Source organism: Achroia grisella, unplaced genomic scaffold, assembly GCF_030625045.1.
Source record: "Achroia grisella isolate CSIRO2021 unplaced genomic scaffold, CSIRO_AGI_Agris_v1 utg6672, whole genome shotgun sequence".
NCBI lineage: Eukaryota > Metazoa > Arthropoda > Insecta > Lepidoptera > Pyralidae > Achroia > Achroia grisella.
Window position 1 is genome coordinate 13,078 of NW_026712987.1, and position 18,920 is coordinate 31,997.

The 18,920-nt window shown below is 49.6% G+C and overlaps 1 protein-coding gene across 1 annotated transcript; it reads right to left on the minus strand.

The window, feature by feature from the left end:
* Nucleotides 1-602: 602 nt before the first annotated feature.
* Nucleotides 603-18,264, minus strand: LOC131849918 (protein toll). Its single transcript, XM_059200049.1, has 7 exons — nt 18,057-18,264; nt 16,684-16,915; nt 11,169-11,417; nt 8,672-8,835; nt 7,914-8,242; nt 6,833-7,169; nt 603-2,398 (listed from the first exon to the last, which is right to left on the minus strand). The coding sequence occupies exons 1-7, from the start codon at nt 18,255-18,257 to the stop codon at nt 872-874; spliced, it is 3,039 nt and encodes a 1,012-aa protein (XP_059056032.1). The 5' UTR covers nt 18,258-18,264; the 3' UTR covers nt 603-871.
* Nucleotides 18,265-18,920: the final 656 nt, after the last annotated feature.

Below are 18,920 nucleotides of genomic sequence, written 5' to 3' on the forward strand. Positions count from 1 at the left end.
TAATCAAGCTGAACTACTGTCACCACACTGAACTAGCTTTACTCGGTGGCACTAGATGGCGCTGTTGAAAGTAATAAAAGTAATGATCACTACGATGAATCATACAAACACACAATTAATAAACATGACATCGGTGCACACGAGATTCTTTTGATTGTAACACATACGAGTACATAGTTACATAGTTTAAAATATCAATATCCGTACCTTACGAGTCAATTCCTATTCATATATAACATAGTTACATTGGAGCGTCCGTCTGTACAAAATGTAAAAAAAAAAAAAACTATTTACTTATGAAATGCATATAAATGTAATTATAATTGTACAAAAAAAAAAATGTTTCATTTTATATTGTATATTGTTAAGGAACTATATATTTCCTTAACAGTCACTCAGGACACCAACAACAATTATATATGTATATATATCAACATGTGCATACATAAATAGCATGTATATAGTATAGGTACATTTAACATTCGTAAATTTATATAAGAAAAAAAAAAAAAAAAGAAACAAATTATTACTATGGCTCAAGTGTGCAAGTAAAAATAAAAAATGTACCCTATCTCAAAGACATAAGGTTGAAAAAAAAAAAAAAACTATTAAATATAGTAAAGTCTTGGCTCATACAAAGTTATATCGATATGTATTTAAAGCATAACAATGAAACCTAAACACAGCTACAACATCCACTGACTCGTTCTAATATATGACTTAAAATGTATAAATAAAGTCTACATTGCTTTAACATTTGTACTACCCGAACCTCCGCGTCTACTCCACGCTCACCTCGTGAAGTCGTGAGTAAAATCGAGTGACACGGGAATCGGCATCTAATAACATCCGCATAGAGTTCAAGTTACGATCACAAGCAGGGCGGTGTGACCGTCACGTTCTCGGTCTGGTTGTCGTTGACGAGCTTGCCCTCGCTGTTGATCCTCGCGTTCAGTCCTCCCCGGGTGATCTTCTCTCCGACGAGTCTGGCTCGCTTCGCCGCCTTCTCGTCCACCCTCCTCCCGGCCAGGGCGTAGTTCATCTTCTCCCAGAACCAGGGGTCGCCCCACTTGACGTAGGTGTTGGTGTCGAGGTAGGCGCGCAGCTCGGCGTCGAGCCGGTCCGCGGGCGGCGCGTCCTCCAGCAGCACCACCACCACCCTGGAGCGCTTCTCCTTCTGCGCGCTCTGGTGCGCCACCCGGAACTCCATCTTGCCCCACACCGAGTCCACGAAGTGCTCGGACAGCACCACGATCGTGCGGCGCGACTTCTCCACGGAGCTGGCGATCTGCGCCGGGATCCACTCGCCCACCACCCAGTCCCGGTAGTGCAGACACAGCCGCAGGGGGCGCGGGCCGCCCTCCAGCGCGGGCACCAGGCGCTCGGCCACGAACCGCGCGTCCTTGTGGGAGAACGAGACGAACGCGTCGTACTCCTTGTCGCGGTCGGCGTCCTCCTCGCGCAGCATCCAGCGCAGCCAGCCGCGCGAGTACGCGAGCACCTTGAGCCGGTCCGCGTACCGGCAGGCGGCGGCGGCGGCCAGCGCCAGCGCCGCGCCCAGCGCCGCCAGCGCGCCGCCCAGCGCCGCCGCGCGCCGCACCGCGCACGCGCGCCGCGCGTCCGCCGCCCACGGGGACTCCCCGCCGCCGCCGCCGCACCGCACGCGCGCCGCGTCCGCCACGCTCGCCGCCGCCGCCTGCAGCGCGGCCAGCTCGGCCGCGTGCTCGCAGTCGCAGCCGAGCGGGTTGTCGGCCAGCCGCAGCGTGGTGTCGGCCCGCAGCAGGTCCGGCGGCACGCTCGCGAGCAGGTTGCGGGACAGGTCCAGCTCCCTCACGGTGGAGGGCACCGGGGGCGCGCGCGTCAGGCCGGCGCCGCTGAGGTTCAAGGCGGTGACGTGGTGCGGCAGGGCGGACAGGGCGGACAGGTCGGGCGGCGGCCGCAGCAGTCGCAGCCGCGTGCTCGCCATCCCGTACGAGGCGGGGTCCGGCAGCTCGGGCAGCGCGAGGCAGCTCAACTCCAGCGAGCTCGCGGCCGGTCGCAAGTCGCAGGAGCAGTCGTCGGGACAGTGGTCCGACGGCAGCTCGCAAGTGAGCACGTCCGGCTGCAGCGCGGCTATGGAGCGACCCTCGAGGGCGCCGGGGGCGGCGCAGCGAGCGTCGTCAGGTACGAACGTAGGTTCCGCCGTGACCGCTGCGGAGAGACCTCGCAGACGTCTGATGAAGGAGTACATGTTGCAGTCGCAATTGAACGGGTTGTCGTCGAGCAGCACTTTGGACTCGGTGACGGAGGTGGTGGTAGCCGCGAGGTAAGAGGGCATGTCCATCACCTCCACGGTAGTGATGTTGTTGTGACGGAGGTCTATGACCACCTCGGAGCCCAGGAACTGAATGTCAGCACCCTGAAATAGAACACAAATTGAAAATAACTACAATGAAATCCGCATGATTTCAAAGTGATTTTCTTTGTTTTATTTCTCCTGAACTGTACTGTATGGACATAGACTATTTGCCTTTGCTATAGCAAATAGTCTATGCCCATACAGTCGTTGTCTTTGGCATCTTTTCTGTTTCAATTCAAGTTGACTATTGTCACAAATTTTACGTAAATGGTATTTTTTTTTACGTAACTAGAATGTCAGGCAGGCATCAGAATAAGACAGCAAGTACTGGCAGGAGTGCTCCAGGGATCTGTTTTGGGGCCAGTATTGTATACTATCTACACATCAGAGCTACCACAATCGGAAGGTCTCATCATCATCATCATCATCGCAGCCCGAAAGACGTCCACTGCTGGACATAGGTCTCCCCCAAAGATCTCCACGACGATCGGTCCTGCGCTGCTCGTATCCAAAGCCTTCCAGCGATCTTGACCAGATCGTCGGTCCACCTTGCTGGAGGCCTTCCCACGCTGCGTCTTCCGGATCGTGGTCGCCACTCGAGGACTTTACTGCCCCAACGGCCATCTGTCCTACGAACTATGTGCCCTGCCCATTGCCACTTCAGAGTCGCAATTCTTCGGGCTATGTCGGTCACTTTGGTTCTTCTGCGGATCTCCTCATTTCTGATTCGATCACGCAGAGTAACTCCAAGCATAGCCCTCTCCATAGCCCTCTGAGTGACTCTGAGCTTGTTGATGGAGCCCATAGTTAGCGACCACGTCTCTGTTCCGTAAGTCATCACTGGCAACACACATTGGTCGTAAACTTTCGTCTTGAGACACTGCGGAAATTTGGACGAAAAGATATATCGGAGCTTCCCGAACGCTGCCCATCCGAGTTGGATTCAACGATTGACCTCTTTCTCGAAATTGGATCTACCTAACTGGATAGTTTGCCCTAAGTATACGTAGTGATCGACAATTTCGAGTGCAGAATCTCCGATTTTTACGGGAGCAGGTACGACATGGACGTTTGACATAATTTTTGTCTTGTTCATGTTCATTTTAAGACCCACTCCTTGTGAGACTCTACTGAGGTTTTCGAGCATTTTGCTAAGGTCTTCCAGGGTCTCAGCCATGACCACGACATCGTCGGCAAATCGAAGGTGATTGATGTATTCGCCGTTAATGTTGATGCCAAGCCCGCTCCAGTCCAGAAGCTTGAAAACATCTTCCAACGCAGCAGTAAACAGCTTCGGCGATATGACATCGCCTTGTCTGACACCTCGCTGCAGTTGGATAGGCTTCGAATTCTGGTCGTGGAGGCGAACTGACATAGTGGCGTTTTCATACAAACATTTCAACGCTTCGATATATCGATAGTCAATTTGGCACCGCTGGAGAGACTGTAGCACAGCCCACGTCTCGATCGAATCAAAGGCTTTTTCATAATCCACAAACGCCAAGCAAAGTGGCATGTTGTATTCTTCGGTCTTCTGAATTACCTGCCGCAGCGTATGAATGTGGTCTATGGTACTGAAGCCTTTTCGGAACCCGGCTTGTTCGGGAGGCTGGAAGTCGTCAAACCTGCGCGCGAGACGATTGGTGATGACTCTCGAAAACAACTTATAAACATGGCTCAGCAGTGTTACGGGTCTGAAATTCTTCAGAACCGATTTGTCTCCCTTCTTGAAGAACAGAACCACCACACCCCTTTGCCATGCTTGAGGCGTTCTGCCCTCGAGGATGACGGAGTTGAATAGCTTCTGGAGGATACGTAAAATAGGTCTACCTCCAGCCCTCAGAAGCTCAGCAGTAACTCCATCATCGCCCGGCGCCTTGTTGTTTTTAAGTTGTTTAAGAGTTGGTATGGCTCTCGTACAGGCTGACGTCCGGGATATCTTCGGTATAGTGTCGGGTTAATTTGGCTCTAGGGTCTTTCGCCGTGTTGTTAACAGGTGCCCGTGTTGTCGTGTATAACTGTCCATAGAACTTCTCAATTTCCCTCAAAAGTTCGGGTTTAGACGAAACGATCCTGCCGTCATCCGTCTTAAGTCGCGTCAGCTGGCTCTGTCCGGCAGCCAGATCCCTGTTAAAGACTTTTGAGCCCTTGTTTCTCTCAATAGCCTCCTTTACACAATATGTGTTAAAGAGGCGTAAGTCACGAGTCAAGGACTTAGAGATCTGCCTGCTAAGTTGCCGATACTGGGAAGCGTCAGTCGGAGACTGCAGGACCATACTTCGCCTTTCATCCATCAGTTTGAGGGTAGAGATAGATATTTTTTCGGTTCTTTCTGCGCGGCGGGTTTTGAAGTGCTTGGACCCAGCCGCACGAACAGTTTCTACGAACCTGTTGTTGTAATCGTCCACGTCAACGCAGTCACCAAGGCATTCGAAACGGTTTTGCAATTGTAGCTGAAAGCTTTCGGGGTTTTGGATCTGTATAGGTGTAGGGCGGAGCGTAGATTTCATCAGTCGGGATCGTTCGAGTTTCAGATTCAGATTCAATGTGCCTCTTAAAATCCGGTGATCACTTCCAATTTTGACGGCTTTGATCACAGAGACATAATTGAAAATCTGTCTTCTCGTTGACAAGATGAAATCTATCTCGTTTTTGGTGGCACCATCGGGAGTAATCCACGTCCATTTCCGGTGTTCCGGCTTCCTGAAGAAGGAGTTCATCATAAAGAGGCTCTCCTTCTCCATGAAGTCGGCCAGCATTTGACCTCGGAAGTTCCGATCACCGATACCAAATTGCCCCACTCTCAGCTCATCACCGCTTCGTTTGCCCAATTTTGCGTTAAAGTCCCCCATGATAACGTTATAATGAGTTCTTGTGCTATGTATGGCTCTGGAGATATCCTCATACATAGCCTCAACCTCATCGTCGGAGTGCGTCGAAGTTGGAGCGTACACTTGGATGACCTTCAACGAATACCGTTTGGTAATTCTGAGTATCAGGTACGCTACCCTAGTCGACACGCTCTCGACCTTGATAACATTATTCACAAGGGACTTGTGGACGAGGAACCCGACACCGTCTTGGGACAGTTGATCGCCCTCCCGGAAGTAAAGTAGATTGCCGGATTTCAGGATTATCGAGTCCTCCCCCTTTCTTCGGACTTCAGATAATCCCACGACATGCCAGTGCAATCTGCTCAACTCTTCCTCCAGTTCAGTTAACTTTTCGTCGGTCCGCAGTGTTTGAACGTTGTATGTTGCCAGGGCCAGTGGTCGTCGTTTGTGGTAGCCTGGTCTTACCCGGAGATTCTTCGCACCCCCTGCCCCGCCGTTTCCATGACCGCTACCATGGTCAAGACTAGCGGGGCCGCCGGGGACTGGGGGCCGGGGCCTTGGGTGTAAATCCATTTGGGGGGATATGCCATAATCGCCACGCTTGGCATGCGGGTTGGCGATCGCAGTATGATGGTAGGTACTCAGTAGGACGCTGCTGCCCGTCCACTGGTCGATGAATCCCTTAGTCGCCTTTTACGACACCCACGGGTAGAGAGGGGTGGTGCTATTCTTACAGCGACACCACACACGTAAGGAAAATCGGAAGGTCTAACCATAGCTAAATATTCTGGCGACATTGCAGTTCTAGATTGCAATACGTGTCCCAACCAAACCTCACGAGCTTTACAAAATGACCTTAATGTCACTGCCCAGTGGCTAAAAAAAAAAAAATGGAAGATGGCCAGCGTATCCAAGTAGCTTCAAATGACATTCAGTTTGCGACCAGTAATCTGCCCCCAACAGTAACCCTGGATAGCAAAACTCTCCCTTAAAGTGTTAAGGGAGAGTTTTTCTATCCAGGGTTACTGTTGGGCAGGCAGATACAACTGTCTTTGGAATACACGTCGACCGCCGGCTGATTCAGAGCACATTCAGACAAAAATAGACCAAATACAAGGGGCCATATTGGTTGCTAGGGCTTGTTGAACTTCTCCTCTACAACTTTGTAAACAATTTGGACCCATGGCATACAATTATGGTGTTCTACTGCAAACACCAACATGAGCACAACACAAAGGGATCAAAATAATATGTTGTAACAGCTCGTAAATGCGGCATGGATTGCCTCGTGAGTATCGCAATACAAACACAGCAGCCGAAGATAAAACATTGCTGCTTCAAATACAAGACACGGCTAGGAAACCATCCCAATGTGGCTGTGCTGGCCAACCATCAGTTGGTTGGCCAGCACATTGGGACAAAAGCAGTCCTCTAAGAAAGGATTTTGATAAAATCCACCCCTAAGGGGATAAATTAACGCGAGCGAAGCCGCGGGTAAAAGCTAGTTTTTTTTTTTTTTTAAAAGTCTAGCAAGAACTTTAATTCGTCGTCACAGAACGACTTTGTAAATTAATTGTCATAGGGACCCCCGTCTCCTAATGTGTCCAGGGTCTCTAATAGGTGAAAGTCGGTTGTGGATCACGACACAAATGAAACTCACGGTCAGTTCTCGGATGCGGTTCCAGGCCAAGTTCAGCTTCTTCAGATTGAGCAGCACGAACCTCCAGTCGCTGAATATGATCGAGATGGCGTTCCTGCTCAGATCCAGTTCCTTCAACTGCAGCAGCGAACTGAACGGCGACTGCTGCTCGAACTCCTCGTAGGTGGAGACGTTGTGGCCGGGTTCCAGCCCCGGGGGTCGCAGGGTGAGCGAGTTGTTGGCGAGGTGCACGGCCTCCAGGGCGATGGCGTCTATGAACGCGTCGGGGGCTATCTGTGTCAGTCTGTTGCTCGTCATTCTGATTGATTTCAGTCGCGTCAGTCCCGAGAACAGTTGTCTGAAATCATTATTTATTTTATTATTTTATATACACACTAGTTCTTGAGGTATATATAATATAGACCTTACTAACTAATATTATATATTAATATAAATGCGTCTGTTTGTCTCGCTTTCAGGCCAAACCTACTGAACCGATTTCAATTAAATTTAGAGCACAGATAGTCTAAACCCTAAGAAAGGACATAGACTACTTTATAAAGCGAAATAAGGGCTGTAAGGGGTTGAAAGGGGAGATGAAGGGTTGAATGGGAGAATCGTCGTTTTGAATTAGGTTATTAAGTTGGCTGAAGTAAAATAAATTGATTGATTCATTCATAATTTAAGAGCCACGCTCACGTCGGTGGAACTTTTGTCGATCTTGTATCGTGCCCTTTATATGGTGATACGTAAATATATAAAAAGAGACAATGGCAATGGATTTCCTAAACAACACGAAACATTGTCAGTTGTTATTGTTTTAATGTATTTTTTTTTTTGTAATTATTAATATTTCATATTTTGTACATTTTTCCTAAGCAAGCATATTGAGAAGCTGTAAGGCTCGCTTAGTTGATGTCAATAAATAAATATATAAATAATATGTATGTATTAACGAAAACTATATCTATGTATATGTATCAGTTGTCTAGTACCCATAACATAAGCTTTAGCTAGCTTAACTTGGGTCTAGATGGCGCTGTGTGAATTGTCCAGAATTATCACAGTTATATGTTAATTTGTAGATATGGTTGCTACTCACCCCGGGAGAACTTCAATGAGATTCTTATCCAAACTCAACTCTTTCAACTGCTTCAGAGGCCAGAACACGTCGGGCCTCAGCGACTGGATCTTATTATCATTCAGCAGCAGGGACTCCAGTTTGGATTGGTCCCTGAACAGTCCGGCGGGCAGGTCGCTGATGCTGTTCCCGCCGAGTTGGAGGCTCGTGATGGAGGAGGAGTTGTGGAAGGTGTCGGGGGACAGGTGGTAGATCCTGCACTTGGTGAGGCGGACGCTCACCAGCGCCGGAAGGTTGGCGAGTGCTCGGGGACTGAGCTTGAGGTCGGCGCGGTTGTCGAACGATATCAGCTGCAAGTAGATGAAGGAGTCCATTCAAATTCAAATTCAAAAATCAATTATTCATGTGGGACATTGTAGCCGCTTATGAACGACAGTTTTTTGTATTATATTTTTTCCATATCATTATTATTCATATTGAAATAACCGTTGTTTACTGCATGCATACGAATATAAATACGGTACATACACTAAAATAACATTTTTACAATTTTTATCTGTCTGTCTGTTTGTTCCGGCTAATCTCTGAAATGGCTGGACCGATTTTGACGGGACTTTTATTGGCAGGTAGCTAATGTAACAAGGAGTTAAGCTACTTTTATTTTAGAAAAATAAAGTTAATTTCCACGCGGACGATGTCGCGTGTAGAGCTAGTGTATACGTAACTATAACAACTTGAGTGCTAGTGGTGTATTACAGTGAGAGTGATAAGAGTGATACCTTCTCCAGCGACTGGAGTCCAGTGAAGGCGTCAGGCGCTATCTCCTGCAGGGGGTTGGCGAAGAACGTGAGCTGCTTCAGTCTGGGCGTGTGCATGAAGCCGCCGGTGGGCAGCGCTCGCAGGCGGTTGCGACTCAAGTCCAGACGTTCCAGTGACTCCAAACCTGACAAATATACATACATACACACACTTTATTATATAAACTTAACAAGTATTTCAAGGAATATTTATGTATCTACTAGTGAGCGCCCCGGCTCCGCACGGGTACAATGCTATATGTATATGTATATGCAATACGTACAATAACTTCGTCATTTTTGAAGCCAGAAACTTGAAACTTATTTTTGAGGCTGTCGATTAAATATAAATAAATATGACACTCAAAGTTTGTAAAATATTACCCTTAAAGGGATAAAAATAAAATAGGGGATGAAAGATTTTAGGTAAATTCGTCATTTTTGAAGCCAGATTTATGAAACTTTTTACATTGGCTTTTTTTTGGTTAGTTTATAAAAGACCCCACTAATATTATAACTTTGAAAGTAACTTTATCTGTCTGTCTGTATGTTTGTCAGTCTCACTTAAACGCCGAAACTACTGAACCGCTTTAAATGACATTTGGAACACATAATGTAGACCCTGAGAATGGATATAGAGTACTTTTTAATGTGGAAGGGTTGTGAGGGGATTGAAAGGTGCGAGGTTGTATGGATATATCGCCATTTTCAAAGCCTCTGAAACTGATTTTTAGGCTGCTGATTAAATATAAATAAAGAATAATGGGTTGTAAGGAATTTGAAAGAGAGATAAATGTTTATATGGAAATGTTGTCATTTTTAAAGCTACAAGCTTGAAGTTTAATTTTTAGCGTATTTATTAAATATATATTTAGAACAGAGTTATAAGTGGTTGAAAGAGTTATGTATGTTACTTACGTATGGAAGTGTCGTCTTTTTTAAGATGAAACGATGAACTTTTTTATATGGTTTTTATTGGGTTAGGTCATTAAATATTTTGTTCATTATTGGGTCAAGGTCACTATTATAAATATAAAACTATTCAGTATTTAGTTTACACAATACAGACAAACATTAAAACCTTTCTCCACATCCCCACGTGATGGTATAAATCAAACAAACGACTATTGTGATTAACCGGAAGTTGTTATCAAGTATATAAGTATCATAGTAACATACAAACATACACACTGACTCACAACCCGCAGCTCGCAGTCACCAACACAAACATAGTGCATGTGACACACACGCTCATATCAAAACAAACAAACATATATATATATATATATATATATATATACATTGACCATCTTTATTTACACATAAAATGTAGTCGTTTCCGCCGTCTGTTCAGTTCGATATTTTCGTTAAATACGCAACGGATTTTAATGCAGTTTTTAGCAATAGTATGTATATATATATATATATATATATATATATGTCAGAGATGTTAGGGAGCTCCGTAACCATAACCGAAACTATCGGATATCGGATATAAAAAAAAATATCCGTAGCCGAATCCCAAATAAAAGTTTCGGACACGTTATGTAACCATTTTATTAGCTGTTTATATTGTACTTTGGAAATTCCTTAAAAAACCAATATCCGTAACCGAAATTATACGAAACTAACGGATGATCCGAAATAATTTCATATCCTCATCTGTATCCGTATCCGGTATAATAATCATTCCTATATCCGAAACCTATCCGTATCCGAAATTTCATATCCATAACATCCCTGATACTATTATTATAAAGCTGAAGAGTTTGTTTGTGTTTGTGTTGGAGTAGTAGTCCATTTGTCGAGGAATCACCTTTGGAAGGTTTTAAGCTATATAACATTACGCTACGACCAACAGGAGCGGAGCTGCAATGACAAATATTGCAAAAGGTGGGGAAATGAAAGACGGACCAAGTTACACCCGTGAGAAGACGGGGCGGGTACGTAGTTACGTATATTTACAGATCTGTAGCAACAGGTCAAATTATTTTAGTGTTGGGGAATTCAATTTCTCGAGGTAGGTTGCACAAACATCATGCTACGACCCATGGGGGCAGAGCTGCAGAAATAATACTCTAAACTAAACTAAAGCACCACTTTTTTTATTGGATTGTTGGACTACTGTATGTATGTATGTAGGTCGCAGTGTCGCACACTGCGACCTACATACATCTATTGTGCTCGCCCTTTTTCAGAGTTCGCTACCTAGACCCGTCAGGGACAAGAATTGAAGGATATTCTTAGGAGCGATGGTTTTTATCACCTCAGGATAGAGTGTATACTTTCCAAAGGAGATATTTCGTTTATACATGAGTGGGCTACAACCACACAGGGTGTGTAGTGGCGTTTCCTCTTCAGTTTAACAAAATATTGATAGATTATTGCTCTCGTCCTTGTTCAAGATATAAATATTTTTATTAAAACCATCGCTCCTCGTAGTAGGTGGCCCGAGGACAGCGAGTGCAGCAGCACATACCTCGGAAGGCTTCCGGGTCGAAGCTCTCTATTCGGTTGTCCCAGAGGTGCAGCTGCGGCAGGTGTTCCAGTCCAGTGAAGGCGGCGGGCGGCAGGTGTAGTATGCGGTCGCTGGACAGCTCCACGTGCTGCAGGCGGCCCACGTCGCCGAACCCCGCCGCCGACAGCGTCAGCTCCGCGCCGCGCAGGCGGAAGTCGGTGAGCGACGGCAGCGAGCGGAGGACGTCGTACGGCACGGACGACTGCGCAGCTGGAACCGTACGGGTGTTAACTACGACTGGGTCTCTTAAAAACTCTACATGTTATAACTAACTAGTAAATACCAGCGACTTCTTCCGCGTGGAATTTAACAAAAAAGTTTGAGATTTTTCTAAAATAAAAGAAGCCTAAGTTACTCGTTATTACATCAGCTACTGCCCAAAAAAAGTCGCGTCAAAATGGGTCCAACCATTTCAGAGATTAGCCGGAACAAAGAGACAGACAAAAATTGTAAAAAATATTATAATAGATTGACATGTTGACTTGTTTCTTACATACCGGACCGGAATTTTTTATTGTTAATTACCTATATTATATTTTAAATATTATTGTAGTGTACAATAATTTGACGTAGACATTATTTAACTCCTACATTTATTTCAATTAAACTGCCCACGGATGACCACTCGGTCCCAACGTGTAAGTTTACTTTCGTTGCGGAGTGTCCCACCGGTGGGCATGCAGTCTTTAACGTGTTAAGAGTCTCTATATGTTTTGTAGTTAGTTTATTTCCAAATATTGGTAATTTTTCATATTTCTTGACATTTATTTCGCCCAACTTCCATCGTATCTTTTCAAATTATACCCTACTAGCTGCGCCCGCGGTTTTACTCGCGTTACATTTCCATAAAAAATATAACTGATATGTTATTCTGATGCATAGACTATATTACTGTAAAGTTTCATCAAAATAGTTTATTTATATAACAAACAAATAGTAAATACATTTAAATGAACTAAAGATACAACGATCTTAAAAAACAAGTTGTACGATGGCGGACTGGACTCATCACAAATGAGGGATTTCTTCCAGTCAACCGTTGAAGAGGTTTTACAAGCGCTCCAGTTTATCAAGTACACCTTTTTTTTTTTTTTTTAACGTGTGGAAAAATCTTCAAAAGACCGTCACCCCGCCGGAGGGATGGCGAGGTGGTGTGTGGGACTTGTACCCACTAAAAAACCACACGGTGTACCTACGAGCGCCTATGCCGGAGCCAGGGGATTCGCAGGTGCATTCGACCCCAGCTCCGACGGCGACGGCCCGCCCTGTAGATGTTGTAGGGCAGGCCCCATCTCGTTTTGTGGTTAGGGCGACCTATTTCGCCCTACTCCATTGTGGAGGCGTGTGGGTACACGCGCACACCTCCGGGGCCTTTGGATTGGGGGACTGCCTCCCTCAAGGCAGTCACCCCGGCCCCAGTGGGGGATAGAGGGGGACGGAGTTGGATACGCTCCCACCTCTAGGCCTGGCTCTTCTGCGGCGGAGGGAAGCGGGACGATCTGACTCCCGCTCCCTTTCCGCCGCCTCCTTCCGCGAGATAACTTCCTCGCAGAAGGAGCTCACCGCCAGCCACGATCTCTCGCTACTGACCATCCTCCGAACTAAATTCGGCAGCGAGAGATCGTCCCCCACTATTCGTGTGAGGACACGGCGCTCACTCTCAAACGCTGGACATATTTCCAGCGTGTGTTGCGCCGTGTCCTCTACACCTCCGCATTCGTGGCAGCCGGTCGTCGGCTCCTTCCTCGCCACATGACACAGATACCGCCCAAAGCAGCCGTGCCCGGACAGTATCTGTGTCATGCGGTACGTCAGTGGCCATCTCCTATTCATCCACCTTTTGAGGGTGGGACGGACAGCCTCGATGGTCCTCAGGCCGGCTGACGGGCTCATCAACCTCGCCCGCCATTCGGTCCTGAGGATCCGCCGAGAGTCGGACCTCCGCGCTTCAATCTCGTGACCAGCGGGTGCCTCCCCCATGGAACGTCGCTCCGCGCGCCAGTGATACACTGACGCGTGGAGCTCCGCTACCAAGTCCCACGGAGGAGACCCCGCCAGCAGACCCGCCGCTTCCCCGGATATGGTGCGGTAGCCTCTTATGGCCCGTATGGCCATGACCCTGTGTGGCCTGTTGAGGCAGGCCACATTTTCCCTACCTAGGGCCCCCACCCAGATGGGGGCCCCGTACAGGGCCATGGACCGCACCACGCCGAGGTATAGGCGGCGGGAACCTTCTCCCGGGCCCCTCACATTTGGCAGCAGCCAGCCAAGAGCGCCGGCGGCTGCCATAAGGCGAGGGACCAGGTTCCGGAAGTGAGCGCGGAAGCTCCAACGACTGTCCAGGTCAAGCCCCAAGTATCGAATACAGGGCTTGACCCCCACCCTCTGGCCACTGACGACCAGCTGGGCATCCGGAGGTGGCGCACGCCGAGGCCCATGAAAACACAGGACCTCGGTCTTCTCCAGCGCCACCTGGAGCCCAAGCCTTCTTATACGACCGACGACCAGCGCCACGCATGCCGTGGCAAAGCGGGTAGCCTCCAGTAGGTCCCGCCCCCGGGCAGTGACCAAGGTGTCATCCGCGTAACACACGAGGTCAGTGCCCGTTAAAAGGGCGCCCCGCAGGTTCCAATCATACCCGATGTTCCACAGGATCGGGCCCAGAACCGACCCCTGTGGAACACCGCGTTGCATTTCCCTCGCTACAACGCCGTTCCGCCCCGTGCATAGCACAGACCTGTCTTCGAGATAGGCCCCGATCACGTCCCGAATGTAGGGAGGCGCGCGATGGTACTTCAGCGCCTCCCTAATAGTCGCAAAGGGCAGGGTGTTGAAGGCGTTCTTAATGTCTAGAGAGACCGCCAACAACACCCCACCCCGGGACGTCGCCTCTTCCGAGAGGGAGCGCACACGCGAGATCGCGTCGATCGTCGAGCGCCCCTCTCGGAACCCGAACTGCTTCGGGCTGAGATCGGGACCTACCTGAGACAGGTGTTGGACGAGTCGGCCCGCCAAGATTCGCTCGAAGAGCTTGCCGATCTCGTCCAACAGTACTATGGGGCGGAACGCCGAGGGAACCACCGAACCTGCGGGGTGCTCCGCTTTGCGGAGCAGGACCACTCTACCCGCTTTCCACTGATTGGGAAACCGTCCCGACTCCAGACACGCATTGAACAAGCGCCGGAGTCGGTCCCCTAGGGTGTTTAGGGCCAAGGCCAGGACGCGGCCGTGGATACCATCCGGACCCGGGGCGACATTCTTGCCCCGGAGTTTATCCACGGCCGCGGCGAACTCCTCCTCGGTAATGGCAGGAACCGCAGCAGCGCGACGCCGCTGGCCTCTCCATCACTGCCACGCGGCATCATCGGAGGAGGTGTGAAGGGAGGCTGTCTCGGGAACAGCTCCTCCAACACCCCCTCCAGCTGCTGCGGCTGGAGACCCTCTGCCACGGGGGGCGCCCAGGGGCGTAATTTGCCCCTGACGAACCTATAAGGACGCCCCCATGGATCCCTGTCCAGGGTCTCCAGGAGTTCTTCCCTGGCTGTCTCCTTGGCCCTGCTGATGGACAGCTGCAGAGCTTTCTTCCTCTCTTTGTATTGCTCGTACAGCTGTGCTTCCTCGTCGGCATCGCGGCCCCGCCTGAGTCGGCGGTGCCTGGTGTACCGGCGGCGGGCGGCGGAGCACTCCTCCCTCAACGCCGCTATCTCCTCCGACCACCAGTACACCTGACGCCTAGGAGGTCGAGGGCCGGCTCGGGGCATCGCCGCGTCGCAGATGTGCGACAGAGCCTCGCCGAACCAGCCCACCTCTGCGTCGACCTCCACAGGCCCCTCCGGTATGGGAACCCAGGCCTGGACGATGGAAGCCTCCATCAGCACGTCTTTATTCAGACGTTTCAACACCCATCTGGGGAGTTGTGGGACATTCCTCTCCTGGCGACCGGGGTGCGGAGCTACGGGTGAGGGGAGAACATCTATCCGGATATACCGATGATCGGATAGAGTCTCCACCTCATCCAACACCTGCCAGCTCCGCACCCTCTGTGCGATCGCTGGACTGCAGAGGGATACGTCGACATGCGACTCCCCTGCTGTCTCACGCACGTGGCGGCCGACCCTCGGTTCAACACCACCAGGCCGGCCGCGGCCGCCCAGTCTTCCAGGACCCTGCCTCGAGAGTCGGTGATGGGGGAGCCCCATGCCGTGGATTTGGCATTGAAGTCCCCCATCACCATCATTGGACGGGCCGAGTATAGCTCAAGAGCGGCCCCCAGCCCGTCCATGAACTGCTCGAACTCGGCGAGAGTCCTGTTCGGAGAGAAGTATGTCCCGACAACGACGGTTTCCCCCCAACTCACACCTATGTACCCCGCTCCGCCGAATAGGCGGCTGACGAGCGGGGTTGCGGGATTGCCCGCACCGACAATGGCCACCAGGCCAGAGGGGTCGCCGAACCAATGGTCACTACGTGGGACACGATATGGTTCGGCGACCACTGCAAGGTCAACTCCCCACTGCACCGCGCTCTGCAGAAGCAGATCTTGGGCGCGCGCGCAGTGGTTGAGATTTCCCTGCAGGAGGCGATGGACTGCCATTATTGACCGGTGTCCATCACCTCAGCCTCTCCCCGGCGGCCATTGCCGCGGGCCGACGACAGTGCGGATCCCCTCGCTCTCTTGGACCGGGACTGGGGGCACATTTTGGCCCCCACCCGGTGGTCTGCTGGGCGACCCGCCGCTGCGCAAACTACGCAGTGTGGGGCCGCCGAACATCCGGCCGCTTTGTGGCCGGGAACCCCACACCGGTAGCACAAGCCACTCCGGTCCTCCTCGTGCGAGCACCTGGCCAGCACGTGCCCGCTTTCGAGGCACCGGAAGCACCGGAGTGGCTTCTGCCGCAGCAGTTCCACAGCGGCTGAGACCCAGCCGATCCGGATCCGCCCTGCCGTCGTCACTTTCTTGACCGCGGCCAATGGGGCCCGCACCCAGCAGGTGCCCAGGCCCGACGCGCCGCGCCGAATCTCCCCGACATTGACGGCGTCCGCCGTGCACTCGCCGTGCTGTGCCACGGCGGCCGCCACCTCTTCCCGGTCGGTACCGTCATCCAGGCCCATGACCCTCATCTCTGCGGTCTTGGTGGGCCTGGCGATGCGGACCGTACCTTCCGGGAAGACGTCCCGGAATCAAGTACTACACCTTAACTTAACTTAACTTAACTTAACGCTCTACTGAAGGATCGTTTGTCGTCGGATAGTTTGTTCCGTTCAGTAGGTTTCGCGTGAAAGAGACGTACAGACAACACACATCCATCCACCCATCCATGCACACACACAAACTCCCGCGTTTATAATATTATGTATTAATATAAGATATCACAGCGAGGTGGACCGGCGATCCGGTCAAGGCGTCGGAGGCGAGCAGCGCAGGGCCGATCGTCGTGGAGATCTTTACTCGGGCTTAAATGATGTTGATAGTTACCCGCGTCGACTAGCCTGAGAGTGCGCAGCCCGTCCAGCCCGGCCACGTGGTGGGCCCGCAGCGCGTTGGTGGCGGCCCGCACCATGAGCCCGGCCGCGTCCGAGGCCCCGAGCGCGGCCAGCACGCACCGCATCGGCTCCGCCAGCTCGCACTGCGACACGCTGAAGCTGCTGAGGGAGCCATTCCTCGCCACTGATATGAAGGGCAGCTCCGAGCACCGCAGCACGCCGCCCTCAAATAACACAATACATCATCCTTACTGACGCAACAACCACTTGTTAACATGGCCACGGGGACTTTGAAGCCTCAGTACCGCAAGAGAAACCCCAAGTAGCGCCCGTGACTTGTGACACGGGTGTAGGTTTAAAAGGCCCATTTAGAATGCATTAACACTCACCTTCGAAGGGGTTATTAGTAACGTGGGCTAGTCAGGTTCACCTGCCCGCGGTTCCCACTAGAAACCATCGTGGTAAATTGCCATTTGCCAAGATGTAAAATGTGCTAGAGCAGCACCGAGGCCTCGATATGGTTTTTCTATACTACAGAGTAATGGTAAACAAGCATACGGCCCATCTGATGGTAAACTGTGGGGCGGTAGTAATCTTTATATGTATATAAAAATGACGTGTCACGTTGTTCGTCCGTGATGAACTCCTAAACTACTGAAACGATTGCAAATTTGATTCGCACATTATGTGCAGTTTTATTCCACTTGAAAGATAGGATAGCGTGCATCTCAATTTATAGTCGCAATATTATTTTATTCTAGATCTAGATATATTTTGTGGCTAAAGACAGCAATGAGTGGCCGGATCTGATAGATAATACCTAATATAAATAAAATGTATTAATAAGGAAGGTTACATATAGAAAAAATATATAGCTGTATATGGCGCGTGTTGGATGACCTGAAAATATTTTAAAGGTGAACTATGGAACGCGTCTGTGTTGTGTGTAAGAGGTCAGTTGTAATGATAAGAGGTATAATGTGAAATTAATGTTTCGGGTTATTAGACTGGGTCTTTGCTTTGCTTATTTTGCATGACATGGACGGTGGGGGTGTAGATTCGTTCTGATGACGTCATCGGCAGTTATTTACTTTTTTACACGAATGGCGACCCTCACATTGTCTTTGCTAAAAACAATACATTAATTGAAAAATGTTTAAGTAATCGTGGGGGGAGGGGGTAAGTGCTTTGCTTACTTTTGCTGACAAGGGGGATGAGGGTGAATAATTGTAATAAATCTGCTTACATAATACTTAAAAGATCCCTTAACAAACATATATAATAGACCATAAAATGGTTACCGTAGCCTATGGACGCCTGAGACGTCTAAGAAGCCTGCTGCTAGTGGTGGTGTGTGGTACTCACTGTGCAGGTGAGGTCTGCGTGGCTGTTGACCACCGCGGTGATGGTCACATTCCCGGACGGCAGCTCGCACGCGTACTCCCGCTGGTCACCAGCATACCCGCACGTGCACACAGACGGACAGTCGAACGCCGCCGTCACAGTGACCACCGCGACCACCGTGACCAGCGCCACCAGCAGCGCGGCGGACGACGGCCACCGCATCGGTGGGGCGCTGCAATGTAATAACCATTACATTTATGGACACATCGTTAACAAACTCATGACGATACTTTACGACCGTGGTGGGCTCAACTAGCTGATCATATATTGGGCAATAGATACACATTTCATTTCATTTTAACCCCCAACCCAACCCCTTCTTTATTCTTAATACTTAATGACGACCTCGGTGGTCTAGCGGTCTGGCACACCGCTTTACGACCGATGGTCGCGGGTTCGATTCCCCGCACGGAACAAACATTTGTATTCATGAGTATAATTGTTTGTATCGGTCTAGGTGTTTTCTATGTATAATATGTATGTATTTACAAAAAAAAATCTATGTATTTGTATCCGTAATCTAGTACCCATAACACAAGCTTTAGTAAACTTAACTTGGGTCTAGATGGCGCTGTGTGAATTGTCCTGAGATTATTATTATTGTTAATACTAGCTGTAGCCGCGACTTCGTCCTACCCGTGTGTTCAAAACCTACCCTGTACCATCGTAAGCACAGACTATTATATTAGAGTCCATTAGTTTCTGTCCCCCCTCCCCCCCCCCCCTCTACCTACGACTGCGCATTATTTCCAAAATAAAATAAATTTAAACTGAGTGAAACCTACTGGGAAACTGGAAACCAAGCGAATATATATTCGGGACCCT